The sequence below is a fragment of the Corapipo altera genome, unplaced genomic scaffold (assembly GCF_003945725.1).
Source record: "Corapipo altera isolate COAL_440 unplaced genomic scaffold, ASM394572v1 50, whole genome shotgun sequence".
In the NCBI taxonomy this organism is placed as follows: Eukaryota; Metazoa; Chordata; class Aves; order Passeriformes; family Pipridae; genus Corapipo; species Corapipo altera.
Genome location: NW_020884889.1, coordinates 9,405,520 through 9,426,590, shown reverse-complemented (window position 1 = coordinate 9,426,590; position 21,071 = coordinate 9,405,520). Strand labels below are relative to the sequence as shown.

The 21,071-nt window shown below is 37.3% G+C and overlaps 1 protein-coding gene and 1 long non-coding RNA gene across 8 annotated transcripts; one reads left to right on the top strand and one right to left on the bottom strand.

Moving 5' to 3' along the window:
- Positions 1-661: 661 nt before the first annotated feature.
- On the bottom strand, positions 662-11,185 carry LOC113947716. The gene is made up of 4 exons (XR_003527838.1): positions 11,066-11,185; positions 8,001-8,075; positions 3,511-3,641; positions 662-1,431 (listed from the first exon to the last, which is right to left on the bottom strand). It is a non-coding gene; the product is annotated as an uncharacterized LOC113947716 (long non-coding RNA).
- Positions 10,273-19,410, top strand: DTWD1 (DTW domain containing 1). 7 transcript variants are annotated; one of them, XM_027644560.1, is made up of 6 exons: positions 10,459-10,565; positions 11,758-12,054; positions 12,732-12,992; positions 14,006-14,149; positions 14,546-14,819; positions 18,584-19,410. In XM_027644560.1, the coding sequence occupies exons 2-6, from the start codon at positions 11,944-11,946 to the stop codon at positions 18,811-18,813; spliced, it is 1,020 nt and encodes a 339-aa protein (XP_027500361.1). In that variant the 5' UTR covers positions 10,459-10,565; positions 11,758-11,943; the 3' UTR covers positions 18,814-19,410. The 7 variants fall into 7 exon arrangements, with proteins under 7 accessions (XP_027500368.1, XP_027500361.1, XP_027500367.1 ...); XM_027644566.1 differs by lacking the exon at positions 11,758-12,054 and adding an exon at positions 12,318-12,372 and having other exon boundaries at positions 10,517-10,565; XM_027644564.1 differs by lacking the exon at positions 10,459-10,565 and adding an exon at positions 10,693-10,786.
- The last annotated feature ends 1,661 nt before the right edge of the window (positions 19,411-21,071 follow it).

Below are 21,071 nucleotides of genomic sequence, written 5' to 3'. Positions count from 1 at the left end.
AACAAAGTGTGCAAAATTAGGAAATATTTGTGTTACTTGGGTGTTCAGAACAGTGTAAGACTAAAACACAAAACCATCTTTTTCGACCTTTGCAAAGTAAACACTGAAAACAGCTCATTCTACAGACCAGTCTTCAGTGGTTTTCATCTCAGTTTTGTGACCATGTGCCATCACTGCACTGACACAGGCATGGTGTGATGTTCACTGAACAACTCCTGCAAGTCCTTATGGAATGTCTTATTTCCATATTGTTGTTTCTATACAGAAGCAAAGGCATTACTTCCAGCCTATATCCCTAACCACAGTTCTTTCATTCTCCCACTTTTATTTGAAAGAATTTGTGTCACTTTATCCACAGAATCACAGACTGGTTGAGGTTGGAAGGGACCTCTGGAGGTCACCTGGTTCAACCCCTCTGCTCAAGCAGAGGAGCCAAGACCACATCCAGACATTTCTTTGAATATCTCCAAAGAGAGAGACCCTACAACCTCTTTGCACAACCTGTGCCAGTGCTCAGTCACCCTCACAAGAAAAAGATGTTCTTTCAGCTGGTGCCCATTGTCTCTTGACCTATCACTAGGAAACACTGGAAAGAGCCTGGCTCAGTTCTCTTTTGCACCCTCTCTTTAGGTATTTATTACATTGATAAGTTTTCCCCTGAGCCTTCTCTTCTCCAGGCTAAACAGTCCCAGTGCTCCCCGACTTCACTCATGGGGGAGATGCATCAGTCCCTTAATCACCCTTGTGACCCTTCACTGGACTCTCTCCAGTATGTCCACATCTCTCCTGTAACTAAGGAGCCCAAAACTGAACACTCCAGGTGTGGTGTCACCAGTCCTGAGCAGAGCAGAAGAATGACTTCCCTATTCTTCCAACTAGTCCAGTAATATCTTTAATACCACTAGAAATGTTTTTTATAATGTTACATTGTATAATTCTAATTAGAATTCAGGACCAAGTCTCTTTACAATTACAACTGGCTGTCTAAGCATAAACACAACTCACTATTACCTTGGACAGCACCAGTTTGGATGGTCAAGAATCTAGTCATCAGCTACTCACTGCTGAGTTTTCAGGGCTCATCTACTGGCCTTTGAAACCTGGCTCTGCTACAGATTTCTCATATAACTTTAAGCAAGCCATTTTCAATGCCCTATTTGATAAGTAAGAAAAACAAGTTTGAGCCTGGTACACGCTGCTAAAACATCAAACACACACCCACAGTGGCTTTAAATTACCTGACTCATTACACCAGGGCAGCAGAGGAGCTGGAGCTGTTTCTGCCCACACTCACAGTGACTTCTGTTGCTACAAAGGACACCACACTGTCCCAGTTAGGTTGTTGTCTCTGTTCAAGGTGGCAAACAGGGTTGGCAGCTTGTTTATGTCTGCTGTGATATTACAGCACAGCACAGGAAAACTGGATGAGAGCTGTAGAAGAAAGGGAACATTTGAAAACCACGGACACTCAATTCAATTTAAGACACACTAATATGACAGCCAACCTGCCTATCCCTAGGTCTATTCCTAGGGATTTCACAAAAAAACTAGACACCAAAGTGGATCTGGACAAGTAACTGCCTTCTCAGTGGTCATGCAAGAGAATAAGGGATTATTGAACAAAACTGTGAACTCTGTGAAAGCCTAAAGCAATAAGGTGGATCACTGAACAGGGTATTAACAGGGAGGGCTAAAATAGTGAGGCTTCTCCCTTTTATTTTATTGTCACAGGAAAAAACAAGTCATTATATCTTGGCAAGAAACATGAAAAAACAACAGCTTTGGTGACTTCAAAATTACTGTCATTAAAAAGACTCCCTATGGTTTGAAGTGTTATTATAATCAACAGCTGAGGTGATTTATTGTACCTGCTTCAAGAATAATCACTTTCTACTCGGTTTCATATTCTTGTTTTCATATACCAGTAAAGTAATACAATGACCAATATCTAAAAGTAAATACGATTATATCAGAACAAAACCATTTGAATGTATAAAAACTACACAAATGTTTCCACTGGGTTTAGGCTTTGAGATTTAAAAAAATACCCAAATGTTCCCCTGTTCAAAAACATGTATACATTTCTATTTCTAAAAACTGTACTGCAAAGTGAGCAACACAAAAAATGGATTCTGTAAACAGGAATTTCCTTTCAAGACCATAACTCGAGAGCAACACTGACTTTCAATTTTAAAGAAGCCACGTTAATTGTACTTGTAAAGAAACACTGAAGTAAAAAAGAAAAATTATTCTGGAAAGCTAACAGGCAACACATAATGACAATTTATTAAGCCACAGCTGGGCATAGGCAATCCATACCAAGATTCTACAAAGCTGTATCCATTTGCAGAGACTAAATCCTTCAGCTGGGTCTCAAAGGGAACTCTCCTCTTTGCTTAGAAAGCCCCACACAGTTCTTTTACCTCCACTTTAGAAGAGAAAGCTTTATGGGAATCATGGCACATGACAGAACACTTCCCTTCCTCTGACATGTCTGCAGTACTTAGTGCATTCAGGGTTTCCTGAGTACAGCATGTTCCAAAACTTCTCTCCTTAGCATTAACAGGCACAAGAGACAACCCTCTATCTTTTCCTAAGCACTGAACATAACTCTAGAGAAAATCAGAGTGATACCGTTGAAAATGGCAGGGGCTGGGCAGTGGGAATGCACATTTATGAGTTTTCACTCAGATGTTTTCCTCTCAATTGTTTTGCAACAAAAATAAGGTTTTCCTACCTTAGCAACTGATCTAAAACCAGAAAAGCACATGAGCACATGAAAAACAATAAATGGGGGGAGGGGGGAGGCAAGGATGAGAAAAATTATGGTTATGGTTGGTGAAGGAGGACAAAAAGGAGTAAGAGAAGACTGTTAGCATAAAATTATGGCTGTAGATGATTGAAGGAAAACAGTAATTTCAGGGAGGGGGAAAAGAGAAGAAACTGGGTCCCCTCAAGAAACAAAATGCTGGGTAACATTAGGAAAGGGAGCAAGTTAGAAGCAACATGAGCACAAGAAGCTTGAAAAAAGAAGTAAAAATAGTGGCCATGAGGAAGTCCAGTAGGTTAGTATGAAACAATAAAAGGCAAGGTCTGATCCATCAGGACAGTGAAGCAGAGGCTGGAATGCAAGACACACTGAAAATGGGAGCCAGACACCAGAGAAAGGAGTAGAAAAAAGACTGGTTGTCATTAGTATTAGAAAACTGATAAATCAAACCAATCAGATTTTACTAGATGGAACATAAGCAGATCCTTTAAATACTTTGTAATATTGTTTACAGCTTAATCAAATAGAAGTATCAGTATATTGGCAGGATATATGTTTAGAGTTGACCAAAATTCACGACTCATTTTTAATTGCTTTAACATTTTGATTTTGTGCAAAACAAACTGAAAATATTACTAATAATTTTTGTTGACAATTAAGATTTTGCAGTGTGCTCTAAGTTCTATTCCAAAATGTACAGTCACGTGCATTATGTGTTTAAAAATATTTACAAGACTTACTGGCTGTTGCAGAACTGGCAGATGCAGCAGCTTGTGTGTTAGCAGTAGCATCTTTACTGTCTGATTTACTGTGGCAGCCTTAAAGCTTTTGAGATTCCATTTCTTCCACACCCATTTCCTTGGGTTTAGATCTGAAAAGAAAAAACTTAATTTAGAAAAATGTTTATGTTAATTTTGAAAATCACCCTATGAAATACTCCCAAATGAAATTAAAATTGCTTTGTTTCCTGCCTAAAACGGGCAAATTTTTATGCCCCCGGTCAACTTTCAGGCATGGGTTCCAAGCCTGTTAACTGAAATAATTACATTCATATAGTTAAAGTTAACCAGAACAGTTTTTGCTATCTCCCTTCTGCTTCTGCTTGGTTTTGCACATGGCTGAATATCCTTACTTTGTGGTTGTTCCAATTCTGGTAATTCAATACATTTGCATAGGTTTTGTTGAGGTTGTGAATTATTCTCACAGCAATACTTAATTGACTTTATTCCGTGGTTTTCAGTATTCATTCCACTAGAATTTTACACAGCTCCCACACCATAAGTCTCATGCAGATACAGAATTTCTGCCATAGCAGTGGTCTCCCAGAGTCTTGGGATTTTTTCTGGTCTGACTAAATTTCAGTTAAATCTGTCCATTATCTATTTATAGAGGTTACACATTACAGAGAATACTGTGGGCTTACCCAGCTCTTCCAAGTTAAAGACCCATTAGGAGTTTGGAGCATTTATAACTTTGATGTATGTAAACCTTCTCTAAATTAAATTTTCAGGGTGATCTTTTTCTACATACAATTTTCTCTGTCTGTAACTAAAAAGGAAATTCTGCCCAACAAACAGTGACTGACAGAGAGAAAGGTTTTGAGAAAAATATTTCTGTATTTTATATCTACTTCAAAAACATATTTCTATTGCATTTGTCAATCAGCATCAACATACAAGATAATGAAATCCACATTGTCACGAAATCTAAATAAATGAGCAGTAAAGATAGAAATCTGCTCTAAATCTAAGTTTTGGAATGGATATCAAATGACATATGCAATCTAAAAATCATAAACTTTTACTGTCAAAACATGTAGATATTTAATGGTAATATAATACTATTTCCACTAGAAATTTCTAGGACAGGTACAGTCTGAATCCTGTAAGGATATTTGTAAAAAGTGGTCATTTTTTATAGAGAGACACCTTCAGGGCCACCTACAAATAGCTGTTTTTGCCAAAAACATTTTGAGATGTTTGATCCAGCTGTATTTTTCTTAAAGAGAAATAAAGCCATGGATAGTCAGCTCAGATTCCCTTCCGGGTTATGGTTTAAACTATTTATCCATATTTACATACCAACAACCAGTATTAAGAAATCATAATCATCATTATTAGTGAGCTGAGAAAGCCAGTTTTGACAATAGTATTGCTAGCTCTGAATTTTCTCTGTGTGTATATATGTACACAATTACCAGAGCAAAAAGCAATAGATTCTCATTGAACTGCAGACCTGGTAGAAGGGAAAAAAATTACTAGTACCTGATAGCCACTGAAAAACTAAGTCTGCCAATGCCTCCTTAAAATCATCATCAAAACATTTGATAGATTCAGGAAATACTTCACAGAAAGCAAAATAAATGACTTGCAATGAGCAATCAGTATATACCTGACAAAATATTGTATCTAAAAAGTCTACAAAAGAGATTTGATATTACAATTTTTTTACTTAATGTAAAATGTTCAAGTGAACTGTAGCAGTTGCAAAGACCTTCTGCCAAATAAAAAAAAAAGTATAACCTTTTGTTATTTGTGTGAGACATTAGGCAACTGTACAAACAAGAGGGGAATTCACTTCTCAAAAACTTATCAATGTAAAAGTCAAAGTTCCCAGTTATGCCTGAACTGGAGGATGCTGATTTCAACAAATTACATGGTTTCAATAAGTCCTTAGGGTCAAAATTAGGATGCAGAATAAGTAATATTTGCTAATATTTAACTAATTATTATATTTAATGAAAACCAAGTAATTCTTAAAAGAACCTAATTTAATATTATAATTTAATTTTATTATTCACACATTATACGAGCTCAAAAAAAAAACCCTTTACTGACTGCTCATGATAATTTCGAGCTTTTCCTCACCAGTTCTGGTTGCTCTCTCTGGTTCCTAAATGCATGTGCTTCCAGCTCTCTTCTGCAGCCAAAAGCTGCCAGTCTGGATGCATGTAAATTGGCTCCTGTGTCATGTTAATACTTTCATGAGCTGAAATGCAGCATCTACCCATATACCACTGAAAATGCTACTTGTACTCTTACCTGAGAAAAAGCATCTTTAGCGTCCCCAGGAACAAGTTTGGAAAATATGCCACAAAATATTGCAATTCTGTCAAGAAGTGCCAGGAGGATGTTAATATTTCTTGCATCTTCCTTATCTGGGTATATTTGCACCTATTTAAGAACAAATAAACAAAAATTTTTAATCAGTCCTCCAAAGGTGTGTGGCATTTCAGAAAGCAGCACCAGCCTCTGGCAGTGTATTATAAATATCTCTAACAGGAAGAGCTGTAGATTATAAACTCATATAAAATTTTTATCCAGTGCAAGTAATAAGATCTCCAGCCATTCTTTGGATGTCAAGGCATTAGGCTTTGCTTAAAAAAAAAAAAAAAAAAAAATTTTTATTTTGTAGGACTAGTGATTACTTTTGTACATTGTCAGCTTTAACCAACATGCTTCTCTGTGTGTGTTTTTAGCACTTTTTCTCAAAAATCTTGCATTTGTGCACATGTTTTGTGGCCAGTGCTATCGACAGGTCACTCTTTGGACACAGAGTTTATCAAGGCTGCTCAAGAATCTGAATTTTAAATCTCTCCTTCACTCTGCACAACTTGTTTTTATCAGCTTGACAGTATTTGGACTTGGATAAATGACAGGAATTAGGTTTCCTTCATTTATAAATGTGAAGCAGTCAAAATTCACTCCGAATATTTACAGTATTCTTCAGTCTGATCAGGTAGTAACTATCTTAAAATAGATTGTGACATTCAACCAGTGCAATACTAATTAATGATAGGTTAATGTGCAAAAAATTATTTTTATTAATAATAACAACTTAATATGCAAAATGGGTCAAAAGTCAGGACTGCAGACTATGACTTCTCACTTGTCTGCAAGGGAAGTAACTAAAGTATTTAAAGCCATACCTAATTCCCACTGAAGTGAGTAAAAAATAAAACCAGAGAGGTCAGGGTTGCAATAACACTCTAAACTGCTGTTTACAATTTTTGTGGCTAAGTCAGTCATCATATTTACACAGTGTTTAGAATTTCCATCACCCAATATATCTGAATTCATGTAGCCTTAGAAAAATTGACTGACTCAGTTTGGTGTCGGAGATATTTCTTTGACTTCCAAGTCACACCATAGTCATTAGACAGAATCCTGTGTACCTTTTTACATGTAGGGCAAAAAAAAATCACCTATATATTCCTAACATTTGACTTCTCAGTAATATATTTGGCAACCTGAAAAATGTTTAAGTACTCAATTCATAATTAATGTTATTTCACACAATGATATAAACAATATTTTCAGCTAATTCATGCTATGAACTGTGAAGGTACTTCAGATAAGGAGCATTGGTCTAAAACTGATACTTCAGGTGACTACAGATACCTTTGGAGATATAAAGAAATAAAAAGGACTTTTTCAAGTTGTTTTTTTATCTCCCCCAACAAACATACACAGAGAGGTGTAATCCCATTTCTGGATCCAATAAAAAAAAGTGAAAATTTCATCTTTCTTGTTTTATCCACAAAAACAATTAAAAATATGAAACACTCCCGTACTTTCCCCATCTCACTCATTTGAGTCAGAATTTCCTCTGCAGCAATTTGCTCTGTAACAACGTCTTAAAAAAATTAGCAAGGTTTAGGTAGAAATAGAGGCTGGATTGATAATTTTATTGATTAAAAGTTCTAATCAGGCAAAGACTTTACACATATCTGGATCTACACCTAAATGTGTCTGCACACAAAACTTATCACACTGTACAGTCCTGCTGCATCACTGGATTGATTGGAAGGCTTAAAAGCCACCATTTTGATCTTTCTATATGACTCATCTTTCCTTCGTAACACCAAGAGCTGTGGAGAATGTTTGCACAGACTTTTGCCTGCACTTTATTTAGGCCTGAAGAGAAATGCTCCTAAAACCCACGCAGAACTGGGACTTGGGCTTATTAGACTTTTTTAAATTATAAACTTGATTCTTACAACCTGAGGGAAAGCTGTAAACACTTATCTGGGCCAATGTCTTTCAGGTACTCTTTTCAAAGATGTTCCTCTAGATAAGCTGGGCCACTGTAATGAAAATACTTTTTCAGCACAATTCTCTAGTTCAGTGACATGGGTCAAATCTGAGAGTGGACTGATGTTCAGTGGAACATGTTCATACACACATTTACATATGACACTGAAGGAATAATCTTTTTGTAGCTTACCCACCAAAGAGAAAGGCTCATCAAGAGAGACACAACTCAGCCATTCCTTCTGCAGTCAGTCCATTGGAAAAAGTTATTTCTGAAAATTACACAAATGCAAAGATTAAGTAATCTGTGAACTCTATTTTGCATGAAGAATTGTAATAGGAGTGTAAATGCATATAACATCTAAGAATCTCTAATTCTGGCACCACTGTAAGGAGACTGTGATTTCCTCCTGTCCCACATACTGCATTCAGAGGTGATTACATCATCTCCAGGAGACAGAACAACTGAAATAGGCCAGGGAGGCCCATTAGAGCAGACACAGAGTAATTAAAAAGACTATAACGTTTTAGTTAGACAAGGAGATAACTCAAGAAAAAAAGGGTCATTATGTTTCTAAAGAGACAAATAAAATCATGTGCAATTTAAGTTCTCAGAAAGGCCAGTAATGCCTTCCATCTGTTGAGCACAGCTTTGGAAGCACAGGAGGAAAGTCTGTTCCTTGATCTAGCACAGAATTCAAACAAGCAGCCCAAATATTTGAGCAAATTGTTGAAACCAAAGGTAGTTGTTTGAAGTTAACCATCAAAATGATCACTTTCCTGAAATAACTTAGTAAGTGTTAATACAGAGTAATTCATGTGTTTTTAAGCCCTCTGGTAGAGCTGAAAGACATCAACATGTTCTATCTTAATAGCAGGGCAGCAAGACAAATTATTTCTTTAAAAAAAAAATCAGTGAAATGCTATTGAATGTAAGGAAGCTATTGATACATAGAGGTTCATTCTGTGATTCTGTGACTTCAGGGTAAAAAGGAAAAAGGTAATAATAGCAATTAGAAATTAAAAAAACATTAATATTTTGTTCTTACATTATCCCTAATTAAATGTTTCCATTTTTATGTCAAGTTGCTTTTTATACTGAAATGTTCCACCCACCAAAATATTTTCACACATTTTTTGTTTCTTTGTTCCAGTGAGAGAAGTAGTTCTGGTTCAAAGCAAAATGTGAAAAATATGAAAGGGCACTTAATCAGAAAGGTAGAACCTCCATTTCCTTCTCAGTACCTCCATAACATTTATATTATTATTATATATGCACTTCTAAAATACACACTGAAGAAAAAGCAACAAATCTGGCATTGTTCTTACAGATTTAGTTTTTAGTTTAGAAGTTGGAAGCAATGGGAGAGTTTCAGATTAGCCAAAGTGTTCACGGAAATCAATCAACTGGTATCTTCGGAGTTCAGTATAATTAAAAAATCAAACTTTTGAGTTGCATCTGAGTAGAAATCAAGTGTGAGAAATGCTGGTTTGGAAAAGATAATATTTTTTAGTATATTCTGAAATTAAGAGCCCCAAACAAAACCGATACAGCATCCATTCCTAAAATATTATTTCAGTATCGCAGTTTTTGGGTAAATAACTGTATAGAATAAAAGTATATAAAGGACTAATTCAGATTTCAGAGCCTGATTTTAAATAATGAGGAAGCTCAGTTTATTCCCAAACAAGTTCTGCACTAAGCACCCAAAGAAATAATTCAAAGAGGTGGTAAACTTAGCAAAACCTACTAAAATTAAGTTTGTCAAGGAAGAGTTTTAGAAACCATTATAAAAGTCTTCTTTTGTCTAATAAACATTTTTATTTTGGCATCGTTAACTACTGAACATCACAAGGTATTGTCACAGAGTAAGGTAGTAAAAAACATGGATGGGGAAATGTAGCTATTTTTCCCTACTACTGCAATGTGTGACATGCTGCCAGCATGAAGAACTGATCAAGTCAAAACAAAACAAGTAATAACAGAATGCTGGTAGGCATTCTCTGCCACTGGATGTAATACCACTGAAGTCAGTGAGGTTTTTGGGGTGTAACCGAGATCAAAGTTTGGCATAAAATCTGCCTATAATGTCAACCTTTCCCCCTAAAGCTACTACAACTAATACATCACAGACTTCATTTCACTGAGAGAAATATTCTCTATACCAAAATTACTGTTTTAGTTTAGTCACTTCAACCTAAAAATGCAGTTACTAAAGACTGAATATTGGGTAAATGCGACTGTGGGGCAGCATCCTCAACCAGGCCAAGGAATTTCACAGAGCAGATCCCATGTGCTCTTTGGAGAGAGATGCAGAACCAGCAGCAGGCACTCGGTATGCTGTAAGTATACTACTAGGTGGGGGGAAAAACACAGGTAAAAGAAAAATCCAACTGATCCAGCTTTCCAGGAGTTGCCAAGGCAGTGACACAAACCCGCAGCCTCCCGCCCCAGCGGTTTCCAGGCTGTCCCCTCACGGCGGGGGCAGCGCTGGGCACATGTCACAGGGCGGGAAACACCTGGCACTGACCCCGCTCCCCGGGAACTGTGTGTGTGGTTTCTGGTCAGGTTTTTGCGACACAACACGTCGAAAAAAATCCCATTCCGAGCGGGAGGCTCCGAACAAACACAAGCCCCCGGACAGAGACAGCAGCCGCTCTCAGCCCCGGGCTGCTTCCGCTCCCCCCTCCCGCCGAGGCAGAGCTCGGCACTTTCGTTCCGGGGCTTGCGAGGGCCGCGGCGGAGCAGAGCCGAGAGGCGGGTGAGGAAGGGCTGCAGCCGGGCAGGGGATGAGGAGAGGAGCGGGGCGGAGGGCAGGACGGAGGAGGCAGCGCTGAGGGGCCGCGCTGTGCGCGGACGGGCTCGGGCGGCCCGCGGGGGGAAGCGGCTCTGCGGCCGCGGGGCCTGCGGGACGGGGGCCGCTCAGAGGTGCCCGAACGGCGGGAGCGCTTTGTTATTCCCGTGGGAGATCCCCGCCCCGAGGTCTGTGCCCTCCGCTGCCCTCGGCCCGCGGTGCTGTGGCCGCTGCGCTCACCTCAGGGAGCAGCGGCAGCAGGGCACGGCGGTGGGGAGCTCATGGCACCCCACGCACCCCCAGAGCTTCACACAACCCCCGAGGTGTCCGGACCGAGGTCCGGAGTTGCAGCTGCAATGTGGAGAGAACCCTCCAGCAGGAGCGATTTATCCGGGCTTTGGAAATCAGGTGTAGACGGAGTTATTTACAGTCTTAAAAGTACGTATGAAGTGAGATTTGGGTCTTACAAGTTGCATGAACTCTGTTGCTGTCGTTTTCTGCGAGGAATACCGTGCGAACACAGCTGAACGTGGGCACAGCTCTTATTGTGAGGCCGCAGCAGATCCCCTGTCAGTATCGGTAACGAAAGTGCTTCGAGGTGTCACCCTTGAGCACCACAAGACTTCATGCACTGAAAAGAATCGGTTTGCAGGCTGGGAATGCATGTCCAATTCCAGGGCCTCTCGCCCTCTCTGCTGCTTGAGGAAACTTGATAATAGTGTGGTATATTTGCTTTATCTCAGATATACTTGAAAGCAATTGCAGTATAAATTTTGTGTGCATGTTAGATTTTGTGTTTATTTGAATGGACATCCCTGACCTTTCAGAAGTCAGACTTTGTCAAAAGGAGAGGGGAAGGTATCAGACCATACATGAGTATCTAATTTTATCAGACAATAACAATTTTTTCTGGCATTAATTTCAATTTTTTATTGGAAAGCTAGCTGAGTTTTTTTGTTTTATCATTTTTCAATTAAATTACACTTGATTTTATTTAAACACTTAATTTTTGGATCACATCTCAGGAATTATTGTTTGTTTGTTTTTGTTAAACATGACTGGTTTGTGACATCATTTCGTAAGTGTGATCCCTGACATGAAAAAGTAAACCTAAATTAGCTGAAAGTAAATACTTAGAATGACTTTTTTTCATTTCCAGTGATGCAGCACAAAGTGCTAAAGGCAGTTTGTAACTACTGCAGGCTGTGCAGGCTGCTGACTGGGGGCTGCTTTGAAGATCAGAGAGGACCCTGAGTGATCTGTCAGAAGGGCTTTACTAAAGCCTGGAGTGACTCTGAGCCTGAGCTCACAGAGCACTGATTCTGTCTGCACTGGCTGGGGGCACATGGTCCTGGTTCTGCTGCACAGCTCCGAGTACACGGTGAAACTTCTGCACCAGCTGCAGAGGGTGAGACAACACCTGTGTGGAAGAAAGCCTGGAAAAAACCCACCAATGGTACTAAAGAAATACAAACTTGCAGAACATATCTAGGCTGGGTCAGCACTTCCTATCTGGTACATGGAGCACCAAAGCCCTGTTCTAGCTCTTCTAATTTTTCAGCCTCAAGCTTTGCTCTTGGAAGATTTCTTCTATCTCACAATGTTCTGCCCAGGAGGGATTTCATTCAGGGTGTTTGGTTGGCCCACACACAATAAGTTTCAGGATAGAGATCTAAATTTGTACAATTAGCTTTTCTCTTATGGATTTCTATCCTCTAGACGTGTAATTCATTGTTGGTAGTCATGCTGAAGACTAATGGGATTGCTCATCCAGGTAAACACTGTTTAGCAGTGTTTTCATAAACTTTTAGTCCCTGATCCTAACAACAGAAAAAAATATATTTCTGCAGGAATTGAGTGGGATAACTTAGTAAAATTATGAACATGCCTATATGTGCATTAAAGAGGCAGATCTCAGGTTCTTTCCAGCTGTTTGTCTCATGCCCTCCTGAAATCTCTTTGGAGTTCTTGGTGCTATAATAACTGAATCAGATGATTTTATTACTCCTTCTGCTGTAGGAAATACCTTCTCTCATGAGTATTTTTTTGTTAAATAGGATAATACAGAATAATTTTCAATAAATTAGTTCATAGTAACTGGACTTTTATTTAACAACATATTGTGTGTTTCAGCTAACCATGTCTTTGAGTTCATCCACACAAGGACCAAAAAGAAATACTGAGTGTTTGGAAAGCCAAGAACTGCAGACTCCATCATCATTTGAAGATAACCCTCTTCAACAATTACAGTTAGCATCCCAGGAAGTGCTGGAAAAGGCAAAAAAGAGTGGGAGATCAAAATGCCCCCGATGCAGTAGTTCAAGGATGTTTTATTGTTATACATGCTTTGTTCCTGTTGAAACTGTCCCTACCAAAGAAATTCCAACTGTGAAGGTTAATATATCTAATGGATTTTTTATAATATTCTTGTGTCTTTTAGTTACTGTGCACAGAGAATAATCTATCTGCAGCCATTTATTTTCTGAGTTACTCTTTATGGACATTCATCTTTAACACAGCTTAAGTATGAATAAGCTACAGTTAGATAAAATTATTGTTCTTATTTGAGGAATTGCATGTAGAAATACTGAAAATGGTCCAGCCCTCACATAAACACTCATGTATCTACTAGATGAGAATACAAGCTGAAGTCACTCAGCTTCTCATTCAACCATGTAGTTCTTGGAAGTTTCTTTACAGTGCTCTTCCTCATTCTTCAGTTTCTCATAACTGACCAGAACAGATTATATTGTGAACTAAGAATATGATTTGTCCATAACCAAGAGTGAATTTTACATAAAATGTGAGCTAAAAGGCATTCCTAAATGTCATAGTTATACAATTCAGATAACCACTCTCAAAATATAAATAAATAGGGTAGTGCCCTTCAGCTAAAATATTTGCAGAAACCACAAAGAGGACTGAGACATTTTGCAAAATCAGCTAGGAACTAAGATGCATTTTGAAGGTACAAGATTGAAAGCAGTGTGAAAATACTTTAGAAGTACTTTGGAAATTTGACCTATTAGATTTAGGTGTATTTTCATTGAAATGGCCATTTTTGCAATTGGATGAATACCTTAGAGAGATAAGTATTCATATTTAGAACCATTACATTGCTCAAATTAAGACCCCATCTTACTTACCTTTTTGATTCTGTTTCTAGAGATTGTGCCATGCTTCTTCTCAAGTATTTCCAAAAACTGAATGTAAAAGATGCCTCTTGTGACTTGTCTCTACTTTAGTTCCAAGCCTGTTAAAACAAAAAATATTATCCAAAATTATCAGATATGTTTTAATTACACACCCATAGGGATTTCTCCTGAATTTTGCATAAGATTTGTACAATGGTTTATACCTCTGTATATGATCATAAATATTGTCCTTTTTTATTTTTTTAACTCCAGTTACCTTTGAAGATTGACATTATCAAGCACCCAAATGAAACAGATGGCAAGAGCACTGCTGTGCACGCAAAGCTCCTGGCACCTGATGATGTTACAATTTATAAATACCCTTGCATTCCAGAATATGAAGAAAAGAGACATGAAGTAAGAAAACTGTAGCACTATAATCACCTTGAATTTCCTCTGTTCACCACCTTACATAAGTGGATTCATTGTGTGCCATAAGAAGTATTTTGCCCACGTGTGAACGTGTTCAACTTGCAGTAAGTTAAACAGCAGTTTGTTGAACAGCACAACAGCTCATCATATTGTGCTCATCATATTCAGCAGCTGCAGTACTTAAACTTTGAATTAACATGGTTTTTAACATAAATTTAACATTACATTAGAAGATAGAATATTTTGGACGAGATACTTTTGAATCTTGTCCTGACTTAAATGTTTTATAAAGTTTGTAAAATTTCTGTTCTTTAATGGAAGAATTCTTGATGTTTTATTAGATTTTGTTGACACTCAGATCTCTCTCTTCTTTTCATTCAGATAGCCCTTATATTTCCTGGCCCCAATTCGGTTTCAGTAAAAGATATTGCTTTCCATCTCCAAAAGTACACTAAAAAAGGTGTCTGTAATAGTGATGATGACTGTTCCAAAGAACCAGTTCTTAAGCAAGCAAAAATAGAACCTAAGGAAGAAAAAAGTCCAAGCGAATGCGTCTCAAGCAGCAGGAATGAAGGCACTGGACTGAAGAAAATAATATTTATTGACAGTACCTGGAACCAAACCAACAAGATAATAACTGATGAACGACTTCAAGGTAAAAAATATAAGTTGATATTGAGATGTTATTGCTGCAGAAATGTTTAAGGGACATATATCTATAACAGACCTGAGCATGATATAAGTGTATATCTACCCCTATAGGCACATGAAAGACTTGACAGCCTGTTTCAGGGCTGGAAATACTTCCTGAGCCAAAGACTCCATTACTTTCCATGTCATATAATTTGTTTTGCAAAATGATAATACTGAAGAAAGCATTTACATTTATTTCTCTTACTTCTCTATTGGATCAAATTTTGTCTCACAGAATGGAAGCTCTGATGTTAAGACAATAGAACAGTAGTTTGAGTAATCTCTGAAGAAAGTCAAAAAGGATTCCTTTGCAGGTGGTTCTCTGCTTTTCCAGGAGACCCAGGGGAGCATTTTTGTACACAGTGGTGGCAGACAGGCCACTGAAAGGTGAATGAGGGATTTAGGAGACACAGCACAGGCATGTCATGGCTTGGGTTCTTTTTCTAGTGCAGTTGTTACATTTTGATGATCTCACTACTTTCCAGACTAAAAGGGAATTCCTGCTGGCCCTTTGTACCCTCACAACTCTGAAAGCAGAAACTGGTAACTCTGCAGAAGTTTTTTGTCTTAGGTTCATTACAAGAAGTTTACATTTAAGAATTCTAATTAAATCCACAAAAGGCAAAACAATTTAGCAATAGCATTCCATTTCCTTGGAGATGAATAGGAGTTTGAAAACACTTTCATTAGAGGAAAAGGTGCACTTAGCTGGGAGGCAGCCTGTCAAGTTTATATGCAATATATATAACTACTAGTGCCTGCTTTACACTGCATCCTACAAGGAATTTCACAGACTGTCTTCCATGGAAGATGAATGTTGTCTTGCTGTCTAGTCAGTTTATTAAAGAATCCCACATGTTAGTATAATGTATTGGCTAATTAAAATCCTGTTACAAGTATTTAGTTTAACACAGAACATGCTCTATCAACTACATTGAAGTATTACTGTAACAATTAGAGTAATTGCATGTTGCAAGTTTCTGTAAAGCATTTGGAACTTATTTTAAGAGGATGAATTCAAGAAAAGTAACAGGCAGCCAGGGGAACTGAAGATTTCCATGGAAGCTTATGCAGTGTTTCAGTAAAAAAATCATAATTGGTGTTACTTTGGAGCTCTCAAAGGATGGTTTCCAGTTCCCCCATGACAGTGCTGATCTGGTGGACTCTTCCCTCCTTTTTAGAACATCATCTTGGATCCAGCTGTTTTCCAGTCCTCTGTTTCCCTGAGCACCTTTCAGGATTGTTGTAAGGTTTGATAGTGTCATGGAAGTCAGGTTTTTACTTATAGGGAGAATTTTACCCCCCCCCACCTCAGGTGTAACAGTTGCACACGTTGCTTTCCTTGATGCCCCTCACACAAACATAAATTGCATTATCACTCCTTTTAGAGATTACAGGTCTGACTTCCAAGATGAACAGGGCAGTTTTCTGAGGCATAAACTGATGACATTTTTGTGCTGTACACACATGGAAAATGGAGAACTGTTGTCATTTTTCAGTTCAATTGCAAATGAAGTCATCATCCAACAAAATATTGCTGGTATATTAAAGTTCAAAAAGAAGTGATCATAATTCCAAATAAGTAATTGCCGTACTTATTCAGAAAGATTAAGTTACAAGAAATACTGGACGGAAACATTAATGAAGCCAAGAAAATTTAAAGACAAACCTTGTGTTTTGTAACCTTGTATTTATATAGAGAGTAAATCTAGCAAATTGTACTGCAAGAGAAAGTAAATGAGTACATCAATCTTTAAAAAAAAAGAGCCATGAGAACTTGGACAAAAAAAGTACTTCTATATCTTCTTGTAAAAGTGGTGTAATATATCTTTAGAAAGCAAAACTAAATCAGTTGTGTTAAAGACAGGAAATATTTGAAAGTTGGTAATGTCTAGGATTGATTACTTCATTAAAAGTGGTCTCTAGATCAGAAAGGAAACAGTTCAATCTAATGTTAATAATTACTTTCTCACATGAGTGATGGAGCTTATTGGCAACATCAACATGGTTGTTAAAGAAACAAATTACTTTGATATTTTTTCCTGTAAATTTGATCCACTTTGTATTAGCCAAATATTTTATTATCTTATACATTAGTATTGTAAGCTTTCATATGAAGGATCCATATTTGTAACGAAACATTGCCTTTGGCTCAGTAAACTCTAACCCTTAACTCCCTCTGGTTTTATTTTTATAAAAAACTACTAAAATTTTTTTGTTTGAAATGAGCTGATCCTGCAGTTGTGGTAAGCTCAGTCCATAGTCTTGCCTTCAATGAACTTTTGGTTGTATTCAAACCACACCTATGTGGGAGTTTATGTTGGAGGAATCATCCCCTGGATTCACTTCACTGCTGTTCAGGTGGGAGTGTCTCTGAATTTGATGGAACTTTTCACTTTGGTTATGGCTGAGAATTCAGGTGTTGAAAACTTGTGAGGGAAACAAGCTCAGTGCAGTTTCCTACTGCTGTTTTAACTTTCACATGTATAGAATTATCAGAGGTAATAATTAGACTGTGTTGTTTTGAGGTTTTGTTTCCAAAATGCCAACAATAACATTTAAATTGAGGGACAGAATCTTCTGGTGTTCAAGGTTTTTTAAAACACTGTAGTAGAGACTTGTTTTACTATGCAGGGTATCATACATTGCTAACTGCAAAGCAAACAACTAAATCCAGCTTGTAGTTACACTGGAAAGAATTAACCATAGTTGGAAGGTAAAAAGTATAGGATTACAAGTGCTGGGCTATGGCCCAGTTTGTGCTCCTGAATTTGGACCCTACTGAAGCTTCTCTGTCCATAACTTCCAAGCAATTCTTAGACCATATTGTTATTTGTACTGTTACTTGTGCTAAACCATCTCATGTGACACAATATCAGATTTTAACATTTAGAAAAAGGTAACTTTACAACCTGCTCCTGATACTATTGACAGGTGTATACACTGTTCTTTATAATCCAACTGTCCATCCTGTTTACAAAGTGATTACACATTAAGGAGGCTTTAGTTTGAATAGTTTGTGCATCTTAAAGAACATAACAACCAAGATACACTTAAAATTTATCTGAATAATAGAACAGTTACAGAGACTATGGTAGATAAAAGATTTTCATGTGCCATACAGACACCAAGTTCCTTCTTTCATCTCAAATGGGAATGCTTTTAGTTTCTAATAAAGTTAATTACCAGATTCTGTCATACTTACTCCTGAGTAATCTCAGTGAGATTTCAGTTACTTAACAAGCATAAATTAAAAGTTTCTGGCTCTTGCAAATAGTCCTCAGTCAGGAACACTAACAGTCTGAAGGATTCTGTTTTACACTTGAAAGTTATTAACTTTGCAAAAGATGAAGTAATAACTTTAAGGACCTTGATGAGCCTTGGTAGGTGTGGGTTTCACTCTTGCCATCTGAAGAGACCCTGCAGTTTACTGAGGGTTCTGAGGCTGTTGGAATGAAAGGATAACCTGTAATTAATTGTAAATATGAGGATTGTATCCTTGTACTTACAGTACTTTTTCATCAAATTTGAAAGTGGTCCACAAAGAAGGATAAAATTATTGCCTCAGGTTTACAGATGAAAAACGAAGGTACAGGAAGAGAAATTATTTGCATGCAGGCAGCCAGCAGGGCAGCAGCAAAGCCAGAAAACAAAACTAAAGTCTTGTTTGGCATCCTGGCCACCAATCCACATTGTCTAATCTATATCGTCTTTTTATCTTGACAGGGTTGCTACAAATTGAGTTGAAGACAAGGAAAACTTGTTTTTGGCGTCATCAGAAGGGAAAGCCAGACACATACCTCTCCACAATAGAAGCCATTTATTATTTCCTTGTGGACTATCATCAGGAGATTTTGAAAGAGAACTACAAAGGACAATATGATAATCTGCTTTTTTTCTTTTCATTTATGTACACATTGATTAAAAATGCCAAGTGTTGTGCAGGAAAAGAATAAGATATCTGTCTATAGGTGCATGACAACTTTTTTTTGTAGTGATAAACTGCACAGACATAACTAGTTTTGTCTGACTGAAATCTGGAAATAGATTGTACAATGACTACAGTGTTTGTCCAGAAGTAACCTGCAGACCTGGTCCTTCACACTTGAGGTTGTAGAACTACTCAGATGAGCACTCTGGTCAGAGTTACTTTTTTTGAAAACAGTTACACTTTGCTAAATCTTGCTGGATTTCATCCTACAGGTGTGATGTGCTCACTGTGACCAGCACAGTTCCTGAGGTGGGGATAGGAGGACTTGAGCCCTCTTGCCATAAGGAGTGATCTCTCTAACTGTAAAAATTAATTAACTTGCTAGCTTTTTATTGTTACTAATAGTTCATGTCAGGTGTTTTCTTTTTGTTTTACACAGTAATAAGGATTTCACTTTCATGACATCAAAAGCTTACAGAAATTAATAGGGTGGTATTTAACTGAGGAGAGTTGCACCAATACAAAATGAAAGAGCACATTAATTGAACACAAATTCTGTACTTTCAAAATTAAGTCTGGAAAATTATTCTAGTAATAAAAAAGTGGTCTCTTTAAATATACAGTGTATGATTTCTGTAGTACCATTCACATACTGTTACATTAAGATTATTCTCAACTTCTTGGGTAATTTTAAATTTCTTCAAACAAATTTATTTAAGTGTTTATTACTATTACATAATATTATTCTGGGGAACACTAACTCAATGAATGTCACTATGGCATATTGTAAACAGTAACATTTTGTAGGTGCCACATGCTTGTATTTGAAGCAGCAGAATGGGCTCATTGCACTGCAGGAGCTGTCTGAAAATGTAGATCTTTTTGGAGGACTCAAAGTAATTTGCAGTGACGAGAAACAGAGAAGATGGTGATTCTGACCACAACATTTCTGACAAGGCTTCCTTAAATTAGGCAGACTGTGAATCTGCTGGGGGGTTTTTTTGCAGTAATTGTGTAAATGTGAACAGCACAAGTGAGAATTTCTCTGTGCTGATGAAAGTTTGCTGGTAGGTGTGGCACTGCTGTCACAGTGGGAATGTGATTTTGTCATGTTTTACTGTACAGCCCATGCTGGCAGAGGCAACAGACCTGAGCAAGTACCTTACCAGCAGAGTTACATGAATATATTTTTATCATACTATGATAAAAAAATCATGTTGAAAAAAATTATATTTTTTTGTAGAAAGAAATGTGTTATTAGAGGTACAAGATACGATGGATAAATATTTCTGAATATTCTCAGAAGTTAAGAAAAAAAAAATCTTGTCAAATGACAGACTGAAAAATTATAATAGATTACTCCTGAAACAAAAAAAAAATAAAGATTTTGTAGCATACTCTCTAGGGCACTCTCATGTCCTGGTGAACACAGAAATAGAATCTTGAAAAATACTTCAAGAAAATCTGTTTATGCTTACATAGCAATCTATACAGGCCCAAAAACTGATTTGTGCTGTGTTTTAATGCTTCAGCATATTGAAATCACTTAATATTGCTTAAAACAATGCTTAATAATGCTTCAACCAAGAAACAAATACACTTTCCCATGTCATACATCAGATTTGTGTGCTTATCTGCACGAGTGAGTGCACAGAGAAATGCATTTCTGTGCATGATGGAAACAAACCTCCTCCATTTGCAAACAGAAATGCTGGTTATGTTACAGGAGTGCACATGAGATGGGCATGAACTGTAACAGCACCAGGGAAACACAGGCCTGAAGTCAGAATGAGAAATAATTTTTGTAGCTACCTTTATATTAAGTTCATGTGCCAGGCAATGAGAAAAATCAGCAGTCATGTCTCAGTGCTATTGAAACAACACCACTTATTCATTTGGTTCTTATTGCTATTGAGAGGTGATTTTGGCTTTTTAAAATGATTAATGCTATTTCCTTTGGTATGAATTTTGATAGTCTTTTGACATTTCTATCTGTTCTTATGTTTCCTAAACTAAGATTGTTATAATATTTTTTTTTATATCACACAAGTATAATAGCTTGAGAAGGAAACTTTCACCCACTTTAAACAAACAAAAATAAAATGAACCTACTGACCTAATGTTTTACAAGAACCAGAGAGAAAAATCTGGGGGGAGAGGGGGGCTTACTTCCAAGACACATTTCCCTGAAAACATGTTTTTTATTTAAGAAGCAGAGGTCAGATAAAAGCTTGTATAAGCGCTGTTCTTTGTTACTTTTGGAAAATAGTTTTATAAGGTTAA

What these genes read in the sequence shown, in the direction of transcription:
- DTWD1 (XM_027644560.1), top strand. Translation starts at nt 11,944, where the DNA reads ATGGTCCTGGTTCTGCTGCACAGCTCCGAGTACACGGTGAAACTTCTG. An exon ending in AAGAAATTCCAACTGTGAAG is followed by an intron (nt 12,993 to 14,005) that starts GTTAATATATCT and finishes TTTTAACTCCAG; the next exon opens with TTACCTTTGAAGATTGACAT. An exon ending in ATGAAGAAAAGAGACATGAA is followed by an intron (nt 14,150 to 14,545) that starts GTAAGAAAACTG and finishes CTTTTCATTCAG; the next exon opens with ATAGCCCTTATATTTCCTGG.